Source organism: Helicoverpa armigera, chromosome 1, assembly GCF_030705265.1.
Source record: "Helicoverpa armigera isolate CAAS_96S chromosome 1, ASM3070526v1, whole genome shotgun sequence".
Lineage (NCBI taxonomy): Eukaryota > Metazoa > Arthropoda > Insecta > Lepidoptera > Noctuidae > Helicoverpa > Helicoverpa armigera.
The window spans coordinates 2,517,844-2,533,242 of NC_087120.1; the positions used below are offsets into that span (position 1 = coordinate 2,517,844).

General features: G+C 35.6%; 1 protein-coding gene across 3 annotated transcripts in view; it reads left to right on the plus strand.

Annotated features, from left to right (window-relative positions):
* LOC110377576 (ADP-ribosylation factor GTPase-activating protein 1) overlaps window positions 1–15,399 on the plus strand; it is a 57,259-nt gene that overhangs the window by 2,333 nt on the left and 39,527 nt on the right. For 2 of the 3 annotated variants that reach the window (XM_021336493.3, XM_021336494.3), the window contains exon 3: window positions 5,753–5,866. In XM_021336493.3, coding sequence (XP_021192168.3) covers window positions 5,753–5,866 — 114 coding nt within the window. Of the gene's footprint in view, window positions 1–4,563; window positions 4,720–5,752; window positions 5,867–15,399 lie in introns of those variants that run through there. The other variant, XM_021336495.3, reaches the window with a different exon arrangement.

Sequence of the window (15,399 nt, forward strand, 5' to 3'; positions counted from 1 at the left end):
GTCTATGTCACTCACAAATAACAAAGCTTTCTATTGGTACAAGAATTTCCCAAATTGGTTCTGTAGATTCAGACATTACCCTCTCATTTTATATCTTAAAATCTTTATAGATATAGTATTGAAGACAGCACATATATAGGAAAACTGGTAATTAGTGAGCGATAATAATTGATCATGGGAAAGTTGTTTATGAATATGAGTATTCAAGTATTCACTTATTACCAGTGGCCCTATATAAAATTAAATTAGTACGACAATATTCCATAATACATTCATTAGTTAATTGTTTGAACATAGTGATTTGAAGTGACTGGCTTGTGTGGCTTGCGTTACCAATGCGAAGTTAGTAGCAGCTGTGCAAATATATGCGAAAGTGGCTTAGCTTAATATATCACAGTTTATTGCGTATATACTACTATGTTAGCTTGGCAACCCTTTTGGTGCATAGGTCACCAGATTGCCGAACAAATGGTCCCAGGTTCGATTCCCTGTATGGTTAACATTTGTGTGATGAGCATGTTTGTTGGCTGTGGTCTGGGTGTTGTAATATATATTTATAAAGATACCACAGCATAAGCTAATAAATATCTACCAGCTATCTATTTTTAGCTGTTGCTTGCGGTTTTATCCACGACTTTAAGGAACTATGTACTTCGTTGCACTTTATTCTGATGGATGAGCTATAGAACTGCCAAGTTTCATCAAAATCCGTTAAAATCTAGCTTAACAAATATCCAAACTCATTTTTCATCTTAGAATAATAGTAGGATTTCTTATGTATATCAAGGCTTGATTGAAGACTTACTAATAGCCTAAGCCTTAGTAATATAATCAGTCACATCTAAAGTCTACTAAAATCAGATAAGGTGCACAGTTCTTTACATGTATCCAGTGTGTTTGTATTACAATAGCAATTAGTATAATTTTGATGTAAATTATGAGAATGTTATCCATGATTAAGTAATTAAGAGAAATGAGTGTACATTAATACTTTGCCAGAACTCATAATTAAGGATATCACATTCGTCACATCAAATGCATTGGCTTGCACTAGCCTGAAACCCCAACAGTTTGGTTCTTTGCTAGTAGGCTAGATGGCGCGATTACAAATAATAATGTTTGAATAATATTTCTTGTAAATTAATATAATTAAGACTTTATTTCATAGCAATATTATAGCTTGATAATACTTGATTTTGTATTAAAAATACAATTAACTTTTTGAAGAATTTCCAGCAAGATTTAAACCAAGCTTGCTCCATCTATGATTCTTGCAGTGATGCATTCTGTTGCACACGAGCTCTCGTCGCTTTTAATGTTTTACGTGACTTCGAATAGATGGCAGCACCATAGATTGTGCCCATCGAGATTCCGTTTGATAGATGGCTGCAAGCAACTTCTGACAAATGCGCATGTATCTTTAAATTAGGACTAGGTTGAAAATTGATAAAGTACTGAGCAATAATAGGGATTGGATTTGATTCGAGATGCGTAATTAGCACACTTAATTATTGTCTCGATCTGTCTAGCGGGGGCTAGCCATTTAGCCAATGCTCTCATTAAATTTTGCACGCGATGACATACGTTTTCCTTGGTTTAGAAGGTTTTAAGTCTTCCTGCTGAGCTATTCTTGCTATCGGCCAAAAACAAAAGACTCGTCAGTTATGAATGGCAGTCTTTGCTTTTCATTCATTACTTTTAATTAATTAGTATTGACTTATTATTGAGCTTGAATTGAAGTTTTAAATACATAAAAGCTATTATTTTCTACGTTCACGGCAGAATGGTCGGCCAGTTAATGTGATAATTAACAATTTTGAAAATATGTAGAATAATTATTGCTAGTAATTTTCGCAATGCGAATTGTATGTTTATGCCTTGGCAATTGAAATTATAAACTGTATAAGGGGGTAAATTTTGAGTCTGCTGTATTAATCCCAAAATATTTGTACAATAGAAAGCCATGGTATCTGTGAGTGTGTACTAAAATAGGCTAAATAAAGAGAGTCTCTTGGGGCACGAGAATAGCCGAAAATCAACTTACTTTAAAATATTTTTGTAATTAAATCTATACTAATATTATAAAGAGGAAAACTTTGTTTGTTTGTTTGGTTGTAATGAATAGGCTCAAAAACTACTGGACAGTTTTAAAAAATTCTTTCACCATTCGAAAGCTACATTATCCACGAGTAACATAGGCTATATTTTATCCCGGTACGGGCAGTAGTTACCACGGGACGCGGGTGAAACCGCGGGAAAACGGCTAGTTTATAAATAAACCTATAGATACAAGCTTTTTTACTAAAGGACCCAATTAAATTACAGCTACATAATTTTTAGTGCACCCTTTAATTTGATATAGGTACGTCCATTAAAACCTTTAAAAGCTTTTCACGGGAGTTCAAAAATAACTCCTTGTAATTACTTCGTGGTTGTGACCTTCAGGCTTAACGCATCACATATTAATTGCATTTTGTCGAAACTTTTGTATTTTCCACCCACTCAGGTACTTCGAAATATAGGTTGTTTTATAATTGAGTAGTGTTCATCAGCGCCACGTGGAAGCTACTGCGCGTACCGTGATGAAATATAGCCTATGTTACTCGGGAAAAGTGTAGCTTTCCAACTGTGAAAGAGTTTTCAAATCGGTTCAGTAGTGTCACAAACAAAGAAACAAAAAAAATCCTCTTCATTATTTAGTATAGATTTCGGGGTACCAATCACTACAGTCTATGAATTTCATAGAAAGTTTCGCTTTCCGACTGAATACTGTCATTTTGTTTTTGGCATGATTTTTTGAATTTCTCGAGTTTTCTTGAGTTAATCAGTATAAAGTATCATTTCCTTTAGTTTATTGAATCAATTAGTTTAGACTTTTCCCCTTCTTACTTCCAGTTCGGTAGATACAACTGACAGTGTTACCTAATAGAAAATTACCTGTACTTTGTAAAGGTAATGTCATCCAAGGCCAATGTCAATAGCGGAAAGTTCTAGAATAATTTCATTGCACGTGGAAGTGGTAAACAAGTTACTCCTAATGAAGTGCATTTCTTTGATCTCCATTACGCCAATTTGATGCCAATTGGAAAGCTTTCGATTTTATTCAAGAAATCGTTCGTTATTTATCAATCAAATAATTATTGTCAATTTTCTTCAAATTGCATTCGATGCGACCTTGCTTACATGTGTTTAGGTAGTCATTACTGTTACCTATAAAGTCTAGAAAGTTCTGCAAATTTCCGTTACTTATCAATCAAATAATTATTGTAAATTTTCTTCAATTTGCATTCGATGGAAATTCCTGCTTTTGGTCTATCTAACTTCGTCCTTGTTGCAACCTTTGGCAGCCATTACTGTTACCTATATTGCATTGGAAAGTATGTTCTGATCAATCATGTATCTAATGCAATAATTATCAATCAAATAGTCGACAGCGATAGTGATGAATTTTGTAATGCTTTTTAGTTATAGTTTTTTTTGTTTAGGATAGTTTATATCTTTACTGTAAATAGGTAAATATCAAATAATAATTGTCAATTTTCAAATTGTATTCGATAGAAATTCCTGTCTTCTACATATTCGTTGATACCTTACTTGTACGTGTTTTGGCAGCCATTACAGTTATATTGCATTGGAAAGTCTAGAATGTTCTTCAGTTGCGTTTGCGCCGGTTTTCACACTTGATGCGCCGGCTCACTCAAATGTATTTCAATTGGCAAATTGATAGCTGGAATATTACAAGGGGTGTTCATAGCTTCCGGCGTGACTTGATTATATTTGATTTGACGATGCAGTCTGTAGAGTGATGATGGATTTTTTTTTCATATTGACTAAGTCTTTTTTTATACTTATTTTTTTTAATATGGAGAAATTAAGAAATCAATACCTAACACGATAGGCTGAGCTTTTTATGAAGATTTCAATTAAGAGTTTTAAAAAGTCGAAAAGTAAATATTCAAGTCAATATGTTTACAAGATAGCTGGCTCAATATATTTCAGTTGTTTGCCACCTGCAAATAAACAATTGAGTAACAAGCGTCCGCGCCTAAATTGTGATTGGATAATTTGAACGCATGCGTATTGATATCGGTGACTTGCAAAATTCGCTGTCGACAGTCATTTGTCATGACGTCTCGCTAAGAGTCTTTCTAAGGCTAGTATATAAATTTTATTCCTCCCCCAATTTTATTTGGAGACGGGACAGCATGTTTCCTTACTCCTCTATCTAACTTCACCTCACAGCATTCTTTCCAGCGAAATCTTCATTCATACGATAAAAATATGGAAAAGTTGTGACAATGGCAGCTTTACCAAAGGGAAACTGGCAGTCTTCTAAATGAGTTTCTTTTCTAGAATTGAGAGTGCTTCTTTAACTTATAACATTTTGCAAGTCCAAAAAGATTAGAAAAATCGACTTTCTTTCCGTACGGAATCCAAACAAAGAAATAAATCATGTGCAACAGATGCAAGTAACACTGTTGCGTAGCAATCTTCATATCAGGTTTAATTCGAAGATTACAATAGTGCATAACCGGTGACAGGTAGCCCTATAGGATAATGGTCCAGTTCCTGCTTCTGAGAGCTTCATAAACGAACCGCTCCTGGATTGAGTGCCATTCTTCACCGTGGCTTCGAGCGGGATTGACGTTTACTGCTTTATCATATGTGATACTATTATAAGGTGTATCTTTGTCCTGCGCCGCCGGGCCATCCGAGATGGTACGTATTGTTCGCAGTTGGGCTAATACTCTTCTTTCTGTCTGTACAACTTCTGCAGCTGGCTGCAACGTACTTATCCCATCTTTATAATTTTTCACGATTGTAAAATCAAAATCTTTGCCGCATGATTGCAGCAGAATTCCTGTAGCTCTACATTATCATATATTATGCGATGGTTTTATTTACGAAGTAATTGCCATGCGTCGTCATCAGTCTAGCGCTCGTCTCAGACTGGATTGCTAATCTTAGAATAGTGCGCAGACGCGGATACATTTATACGCTGCGCTGTGAAGCGGTGTACGTTTGTAAACAAAGTATGGAGACGAATATACGGTTTTAATGTACTTAATGACAAGGTTACCGTCGTTAACAAAATTAATTAAATTAAAAAATACGTATTTGTTCAAGGCGGGTTGGCGATCATTGTTTTTTTAGTTCGCTTTTTGTTGCAATGTTTCGTTACTGATCCTCAGAGCTCGAAAAAAATATTCGGAAAGTACAAAAATATAACTTGGAAGATGCATATCAATTCAATACCTGCAGTATTTTCGAATAAGTTCGCCTGTCTGAAACGCAAAAGGCAAAGGCAAACGGAAGGCAGACGAATTAGTTTTGGTCAAAGAGTACGAAACTTCCCCGACACCGCCCACGGCGGGATTATTTTGACAGTTAACCATCCCTTTTTATATCCCTATGAAATGAGAACTTAGTCTTAAAACCAAAATTAAAACGAATAGATTCTTGTTTATTCGTTGTAGCGGTGGTTCCCAGTTCCTACTGAATTGTATGTTCTGAACCACAAAAGCACTACTTACAAAGCTTCGAAGGAAACATGGGTTCCTGGAATATCAAATCCGCTTTTGCATTTATGGTTACTGCACTTCGTAAACAGGAAATTTTCCTACTATAAAATTATAGCATTTTACCTGGATATATATTTTTTTGTTTTTGAAAAAACGAACTGATGTTCCAGGTTGCAGTCTCCAGTCTATTCTTCTTAATAGCGGGTATCTTATTCATATTTTTTGTGCAGGTCGGGGGGAACGGGAAAGCCCGAGAGTTCTTCGAGAGCTCGTCTGACTTCAAGCAAGGGCTCACAATACCTCAAAAGTACAACACAAAGGCTGCGGCTATGTACCGGCAAAAGGTAAGTCTTAGCAGTAATGTCAACTGAGTCTTAAGCTAGCTGGTTGGCTGTGCTGTATATTAATAATAGGCTAACTTAAGGCTCGATAATATACTATGTATGTTCATTTCAGATTTGCATTTAAGGGCGCATTCCTACTATTTCGTGACGACGCACAATCGGACAGCTTAAAGCGTCAAATGCAACTATTTTTAATTAATAACAGTACCTATACATTTTGTATGAGGCGCGAACTTTTCTGTATAAAAACATCAGAACGACGCGATGTAATGAGAACAGGCTGAGAGGATAGTTGGTCACGACATAATGGGAATGCGACCTAAAGGTACGTTTTGGGAGCGAGCTGCCGACTGCAACTGCGACTCTAGTACATAAAGAGCTTAAAAAGGAGCATGGTGAGTTTTAATCAGTAACAGTCTGAGACTCCTGACGCTGCATCCTCTGGTGGAAATGACCCCTACTTTTGCTGATTTCTCCCAAAAAGGGCCGACTAAACGTTCTGCTGTCTTTTCGATCCAAAACGATTTCATGTACGTACCCAGATGGTGGAGCTGCGGCACGTTGCGATCGGTAGCTCGCTCCCGAAACGTAGCTTAACAAACTTCATTTTGACGGACATTTGCATAGAAGGTGGCATCGCAATTTCGCTTTCACTGTGCACTTTGACCCTGGCCTTGTGCTCGCTGTGACGTGCCTTTATTATGTTAACCCGAGTTCTTGTTGCATTTTTTGTATTGCGAACGTTAATTGCAAGAAATTGTAAACAGGGAGACCTTTTCTGTTCTATTTTCTGATGACGTAAGTATAAGCCTTTCATACTTTTTAGAAATGAACTGGAATGGTTGATACAAAAAAGTTAAGCATACGTTCGTCACTTGTTTAAGATTTTTTTTGTAACTCGGGTCGAACGTCTGTTTAACTTTTTTGTAGTAAGACCAGTAATTTCAATATTATTGGATAATGTATTCCATAAATATGAGAGCATCTCATTTTATTCCGAATATTGAGAAGTACATATAGTATTTCGGTTCAAGTTACTGTCTGAGTTGATAACGTGATACTCAGTTTAAAGGCGAAGAATAGCATGAATCATTGTTAGGTAATATATCATTATGAACTTTATTGATCTTTTGAATGGTTAATAAAATGTGTATGCATCTGATCGCGTATTAACGGTATTTTGAAAAGGAAATATTATTCAGAGACAAGCTTTTTTCCCATATAGCCGTGTTCTTCTCGGCGTGTTACAAAAAAGGTGAGTACAATTTTATGATTTTTTTATAGGTATTTTCAGAGACCTTCCTTTTCAGGGGTTTTTTTTGTGTTTAACTGTGTGTACGGTTTTAAAAACGTTGGTTAACATACGTGACATGATTTTTCGGACACAGTTTTGGTACATTTTCTTGATAAGACAAATACCAATGATTCTACTACTACTAACTTCTAATCCATTCAATAATTCCAAACAATATTAGTTCGTATAGTTTCATGGAACTATTGCACTATGACCAACACAGTAATAAGTTTGAAACACTAGGAATATGTTTGACAAACAATGTGACGCTTCGCTCCTGTAATTAATTATACGCATACTATCGGATCTCCGTGGTTCTACGGATGTTCCGAGGGAACCAGATAATAAGTAGCCTGTAACCTTTCACTTGCTCTACCTAGGTATTCTGCATACCTCATTTTGTATCCTAATTTCTAATTTTTTTTGGTGTTAATTCGAGATGGACAGAGTATTTTTCGCATTTATGATATTAATAATCCATTTATTTTTATTATAATTACAATGGTTCAAGCTATCGGTGCGGTGGTTAGGGCTTCATGGAGAGAAACCTTCTGACGATGAGTGCAGTATCGAGTACTGAAACATCATATTAATAATTAATATAAATTCGCGAATATTCTAGAACAAAATTTTAAAGTGAGGATATTCTAGCACCAGATATTTTCGATGAAACGCGCAATGAAACATTTTAATGAATATCTACAATATTTGTTGGAAACAGCATCGAGAGACTAATTGGAAACCCCTGCAAAGTTTACCTCGATTCTCATGAACGTGAAATTGCCTGAAACTGAAATAGAATTAAATGCACCTTATTGAATATTTCTGATTTTCTGAATAAATACTAATCTAGCTTTCAGGCTCTTGATTTGAATTTCGGAAAACTGGATTCGATGAATTATTTCGGTCTTTCGTTTTCATAGAATTTATCGGACTTTCAAAATATTGGTTATTGGCTATTCTAGCTAAATGTAGTTGTACTGCATTTTGAAGTAAATTCTAGTTATTTTGTTAACAAACTTTTAGAGTTATTCGAGATTTAAATAATTTATTTTTGATTGGATAGTTTTACTGTGTATTTTATGATGCTATCTTATAAAAGTACGAAAGAGAATGACACTGTATCGATCCCAATTAAAAGTAGAATAAATATAGTCTAAGAAATGCTTAAGTTTTCGCTATATAATTGATAATACTTATCCTAAACATAGCACCGCACTGGCGGATTTTGTCGCGCGGTGTCAGGTTTCATCGTTTTTACCGGTTCTTGTTAAACTGAGCGAAAAATACACTAGTGCGATAGCGGAGAATATTTATTTTCCGAATAAAACAATAGCGCAACTAAATTAACAAATAATAAGTTCCAAAAACACGATTCAAAAGAGTCGCGCTTAATTTGGCGCGAATAATGAGCGGCTAGCTTGCTAATGACCTAGTGACGTGCACTTGGTACGAAATGCGTGAATGCACGTTGACGTTATATACTCTGTTTTGAACATGGGGAACAAAATGACTAGCGGAGACGTCATAACGCAAACTCTCCTAAGAAAGTAGCGCGCCAAACTGAGGTGTTCGGGGGACGAGGCACGTTACTAGCTCCGCCCTTACACGCCTTCTATGGAACCCGCTATTTTCCGAATTATTTTCAAAATAAAACCACCACTCAAGGACTAATCTATGATAGATTGATTTTGATTTGACAAAGAACACGAACGTATTTAGTTCTGGTAACTGACCACGCCTAACTTACGTTGCTTGGCCTACAAGAGGGCATCTGACCTACTGTGGTTTTTGATTTATGAATACGCGGGAGATTCAAAATTTCGTCTATGGTGTTGGCCGTGCGTACCACTGGCTAGTATTACATCGTGTTCGGAATTTGAAACGGTTGATGTTGACTAATGATACACCTATTGTGTAATACTCCAGTGAAAATGTAGCGTATAGATAAAAATAGGTTTAGCTATTTAGATGATTTTCTAAATAGGTCCAACGAAATGTTTGGTCAAAAATGGTATTTTCCCCTGAAAATTGTTAGCTGTTAACTGCACAAAAGATTCTGTATAGTGCCGCTGTTCTGTGCAGTTGATAGCTGTCAGTTTGCAGTCGTCAAAAAACGGCCCGACCATAACCTTTTATCTGAAGAATATGTTTGACGTTTCGACAGCTTTTGTATAGAAAGTATGTCAAATCGATACCTATTCCTTAGATAGAAGTTAACTGAAGATTAAAAATAACAGCTCTACATCTAAAGTAGTATTATTACTTATTGAATAATTGAACCTTGTTAAAATGAAAAACAGATTTTCGTTAACAATTAATTTGAGCTTAACAATATTATACAACAGTATACCTTTCTAGAGTATTACATCTCTTGACTGCAAGGTGGATTTCGCGTTTCGCTATTATATTAATAACTGCACTCAATGGCTCAATTAGAGTTCGCTAGTAGTTCTCGACGCTTATTAAGAAGTTACGTTGTGTTAAATGTAATCTCTTCTCGCTACATCATAGAGAGTTTTTTACCTAGGCTTTTAAAAAAGACTTTGGATATTTTCAATGTACCTTCATCATGATATCAGTCGGTTGCCGCAAACTACTGAACGTAGGCTTCCCCCAAGGGACACCAACCATCCCGGTCATGGGCAGCCCGCATCCATCCACTTCTCGCCACCTCCTTCAAATCGTTGTTCCACCATGCAGCTATCCTTATTAATTGATGTTGAAATTATAATCCTCCTCATATTTGTGTATATAGGACCAATGTTTGGGAGATGCTCGCGAGAATCGTGTGTTGGACTTATCTAGAGAGTAGCTTTTTTATACTTACTTCATTGTGTTATAACTTATAGTTTGAATATAAAGCTTTTTAATAAGTTAGATAGAGATCTGTATGGAATCCATATGCTCTTAACAATAAATAAGTTTGTAAACACGAATTATACCTAGTTAATATAATAGCTACATTCCTTAGTTCCCTCAAAATATTAACTCAGCTGCATTCTGGCTTGCAACGGTAATAAGATGAATGTCGATCCGTGCGTCCGATGATTCGTTGAAAGAGATAGCGCGCTCCGTTGATAGGAACGTCCTGGCGTAATTTGTCGTGAAACGGAAAACCTATGTATGTATCGCGTGCAGTATTACAAACTAGTTGTGTAATGTGGTTGCACTCGCGGAAAGTACTTCCCGTACCTATGTGAAATAAGCGTTTGACTATCTCAAATAATACGGTTTTTTATTGGGTTTAGATAAGGCTTCATGAACTGTAGTCTCTTTATAATATTAGTAACCTAATTTCGTAGTTTTTTTTTCAATATGAGTAATGTGTACCTATATATTTAGAGCAATAAAGAAGCTCACAAGACGAAAAAGTTTCAATTAAAAACGGGAAAAAATACAATCTAACAATGGCTTAGTTTTCTATAAAATGCATGATGTGATATAAAAAAAATCGGTAAAAAAACTTTTAAGTTAAACGGTTTTATCTTATGTGCACTGAAAACTAGAAAATAAAAAAAAACTGTTACTTACCTTAAACCTACGTAGGTGGTCCCGGTCATATTAGACTAAAATAAAAACGTGGGGCCTATTACCTTACTATTGCTGTAATACTTTCTTCTAGAGGTATAATAGGTGTGGATTGCATCGACTTACTATAATCGTAACTGGAGATTTTGACAAAAAATAATCAGCCGTAGCGGCTTCACCAGCGAACGCCGAGCTCACGATCTACCAAAGTATAAAGATATGCTTTGCCATAGGTAGGATTTCAGAGGGCCCCACGTTTTTATTTTAGTCTAATATGACCGGGACCACCTACGTAGGTTTAAGGTAAGTAACAGTTTTTTTTTATTTTCTAGTTTTCAGTGCACATAAGATAAAACCGTTTAACTTAAAAGTTTTTTTACCGATTTTTTATTTTCTAGTTTTTAGTATTTAATGAAAATACCGAATATTCCTCATTCTATATATGGGTCAGCAGCGGTGAGGAAGTGCCAAACTCTTACTGACTAAAAACCGTTTTGTTTCGTCGTAGGCCTTTTATATACCAAGACCACGGTAACTCTTTCGAACAATCCCCCAGCCCAGGCAGGCCTTGGCCTTGTTGGGCCCCGCTGGGGTTGCTGACAGTATTCTACTTGACTAGCCCTTTCATTTGATACCCATATTGAGGGGGTTGTGGAAAAAATATGTAATCCGCCATTTTGTACCGGCGGCCATCTTGGATTTACAATGTTATTGATATTACTATATTGTATTGTCATCGGAATTCAAGGTGTGTACCAAATTTCAGATCAATCTGACAACAGGAAGCTACTTAAATTTGAATTACTAAATTTGACCCAAGAAAGAATAAAACAAACAGGGTGAGCTAAATAAAACCGTTTAAACAAAAGCGAGTTATAGGAAAGAATAATTAAAATAAGGAATTTCAACTTAAAACTATTCCAAAAATATGATTGTAGTCGGATGGTATATTTCGAGGAATTAAAACAATGGAAACAGGTGCATATTTTGTAGGATTTCCTGGACTTGACTGTAAAATTATTTCAAATTCAAATAAACTACTCAGGTCTCTATTTTACGTTTCGCTGATATTAAATCCAAAACTTTAATAAAGCTATTTAGCGTACTTTTAGCAAAAACTCGAGAGTAACATTTTCTTCTGGGAATTTGTAATCAAATACTTCGTCTTTCATATTTTCCGAGAATCAAGACAATTGGGTCTGATTCAAATCGGGTAGCGAGCGAGTGTTACATTGACACTAATTTTGAAACGTATTTCAAATTAGGGTAGGTCAGGAACTGGAAATAATATGAACGCTAAAATGAGAGGTGACGACAATAAGATTTATATCTATTCTGCATAATTCTTGAGCCTTTGGAGTGTTGTAAAGTGCATCAAGTTCAGATCAAAGCATCTTATAGGTTCTTACCTTATTAAAGTTAGAATTATATTATTTCTCTACAACCTACCAATGCTTTCTCCCCACCACCCAAAGGTAGATTGGTAGAGAACACTCAAGGCGCTATGTCCGCCATTGCACATTGTGTGCATAAAGACTTAGATAAATAAATAGTCTCCCCTTGAAGAATAATATTATTTAAAATAACAAGATAAATACTGACTCTGTTATATTCGGTAAAAATATGCCCGCTGTAAGAACAAATCCATTTCGAAAGACCTATGTACAATAGACTGCACATCAGTGGTAACTGTCATGCACGTTAACTCAATAGTAATAAGTACAATATTCCTATAAAACTGTTACCACTGACCTGAAGTTGACTGTACTCAGCCACTCGCCTGTCAAAAAAGTTATTTATCTATAGTCATCAGGTAGCATACCATGGCCGTGAAACTATTAAAACAATATGTTACCAAGTCGTTAAGGCAATAAACTAGCATAGACTAAGTTAGATGTGCTTAAATCACTAGATTGAACTCCGAACTAGGTTACGTGGAGAGGCACTGCCAATTTATTGTAGAATTTGCCACGAAGAGGCAACGCTGTTGTAACAAATTAATTTAATTTTCACAGTAAATTAAATATCCATCATCATCATATTATCGTATCAGCTAATTGCCATCCACTGCTGATCGTTCAGTCCATCAGCCAATTGCGTCCAAGAAACGGCAACCGTCCATGGGCAGCCGAGTCCATCCAATATCCAGCGTATTGGTGTTTATTTTTTCAGAATAGAAAACTCCATTCCATGTCGTTTAAAATAGCATTGTATAAAATAATATCATTCAAACTGCATACAATTGAATAATCGTTCTGACCTATACACACAAACATAAGACACACAGAATTCTGATGACCTCTGAAAACACTTATTCAAAATACTACTCTTTTAAGAATGAAGAATTCCTGAACTTAGTAGGTCTGTTAGAATTTGCATCTAAGCTAGGTAATCAAAGTACGGAATTATCGAAACATCATTTCTAGACGGATCGTGCTGTCGGCTAACCGAACTGATTTGATCTGTGCAACCTAACCTGCTTATTGGCAAACCCAGTTTACTTACGTTTCACTACATGAATTCCTAGGGAATTAAATTATTTGTTTTATAAAAAAAAAACATTTCGTTTGAATGTACTTTCTAAGTATCACTTGGACATCAATGACCGTTTTTCCATCGACACGATAAAATGTAGGTCCCGGCTGTCATTTGAACATCTTTGGCAGTCGTTATGGGTAGTCAGAAGCCAGTCTGACAACTAGTCTTACCTATGCCTCTTGGGTTGCTCGGGTAACTGGGTTGAGGAGGTCAGATAGGCAGTGGCTCCTTACAAAACACTGGTATTCAGCTGCATCCGGTTAGAATGAAAGCCGACCCAAAAAAGGCTAGGATGATGATGATTAATTCAAAAAATATATTTTTTAATTTCACGTATTTTTGACTCGTTAACCCGGTCAGTATTTTCTCCGTTCTGCTAAAAATTATTCTGCAAAACTACGTCAAACAATTGAGGAGTGCCCTCGACTATAATCGTCCATAATTCAGCAGCATTTTTAATAAATTTCCAGGTTACGTTCCAGTTTTTAAAGAAGCTAGTCCTTATGCAATTTCACCTTATATACCGGTTCTTAAGTACTGAATAAAATATTCTTTTTTTTTTTGCATAGAAAAAATTACACCACGGTAAAGGAGCTTTTTCCCGTAACAAGTCTTTTACAGTCAAACAAATAGTTTAATAATTAAAAGAGTAAAAAGACTACTACCTGCCTTTTACCATCGGACCGTAGAGCTTTATGAGAAACCAAAAAGATCTTAATAACTGTTAGGAAGTATTTTTCTGTAAAGTCGACTCAAAGGGCATTACTCAGAAAATAGTTTTTCAAACTACTTTTAAATAAACTCGCTTTTCTTAATATAAAATAAATCTACCTGGAAAATTGACTGGCATATGGCGTTCATCGATTAACTGCCGTTCCCAATATTCTATCTATCTGCTGTTTTGCTTGCTAGAGATAGGAACTTGACACTTGTATGGGGCTAATGTCAAACTTGTATCGGAACAGCCAGTAGTAAAAAACTGCTACCTATAAACAATTTGAATAAGTTTTTGATTCAATGAAGTGTGCACTTTTAAAAAGGACGTAACTCAACATACGTTGTTGTTCTAAGAACTAACAAAGACCTGGATTTCTGTATACTAAACGATGTATATATTCCAGCTGTATTTCTGAGAGCCTGAGAGCCTCGTTATTCATACAAACAATTGCCGATCAATCGTTTTGAAAGGTCGAACTACTCGTTGCGGTCAGCGCATTGATACACTAATAATATAATGTAAAGCGACCTCCATACCGCGGAGTGCACTCTAAATATTTGCTCTCGGCAGTAAAATGAACATTAAAGTATGTATTTATTTGTTGTAGTATTGAAACTGACGGGTTAACCACTTGTTTTCTATGTAGGCTATAATAATCTGTCCTAGATTCAGAGTTTTCTGATGTCCTCCTGCAGGCCTCGTACTTAGAACAAATAGAAACACATCCTCAAACACTTTCGCATTCATACAAGATATATTAGAATAAACATTATTACAAGATATATTTTCTTGATGGACATATTTATGCTTAAAATGTTTAATGTTATCTTGGACAGTACATAACGTCTGAAAACAGACATCGTATTAATTTCACTAATTCTTACAATCGCTTCCCCCACGTATTTTTTCTCGTACAATGTCTGTCGTATAAATACAACCCTTAAAAAGACTACTTGATATCACATATCCAAGATATCGAATTTGTCGCAACAATCATGTTTTTCCGAAAATATACAAAATATGATATCCCCACTAATTAAGTAGAGAACACAGTGTTATTATTTGCTAAAGGTAAGTTGCAGTATCTAATTATAACGATAACCAAACTATAACCAGCCGAGTACTCGCCACCCATTGATTTGTCAAATCAATATGCTGTACAACATACAATATTTTCAAATGGTACAACTCGCCGTAAATCTAATTCAAGCTTAATTTTAGATGAAATTGCTGCAACTGCTTATTTAGAAACATACTTGTTTGTATTTCTAAAAGTGGTTTAAAGACTTCTCTGCTCCGCTCGCTTTGTTGGAGCCAAAGCCTCAACCAATCCATAGAATCCAAAACATTAAATTCATAGAATGCAAATGTAGAGTAAATAACTACCTCTATATACAGAAATAACTATGTAACAATTATAGAGGAAATAACATGACAGACATGCGACAGTAT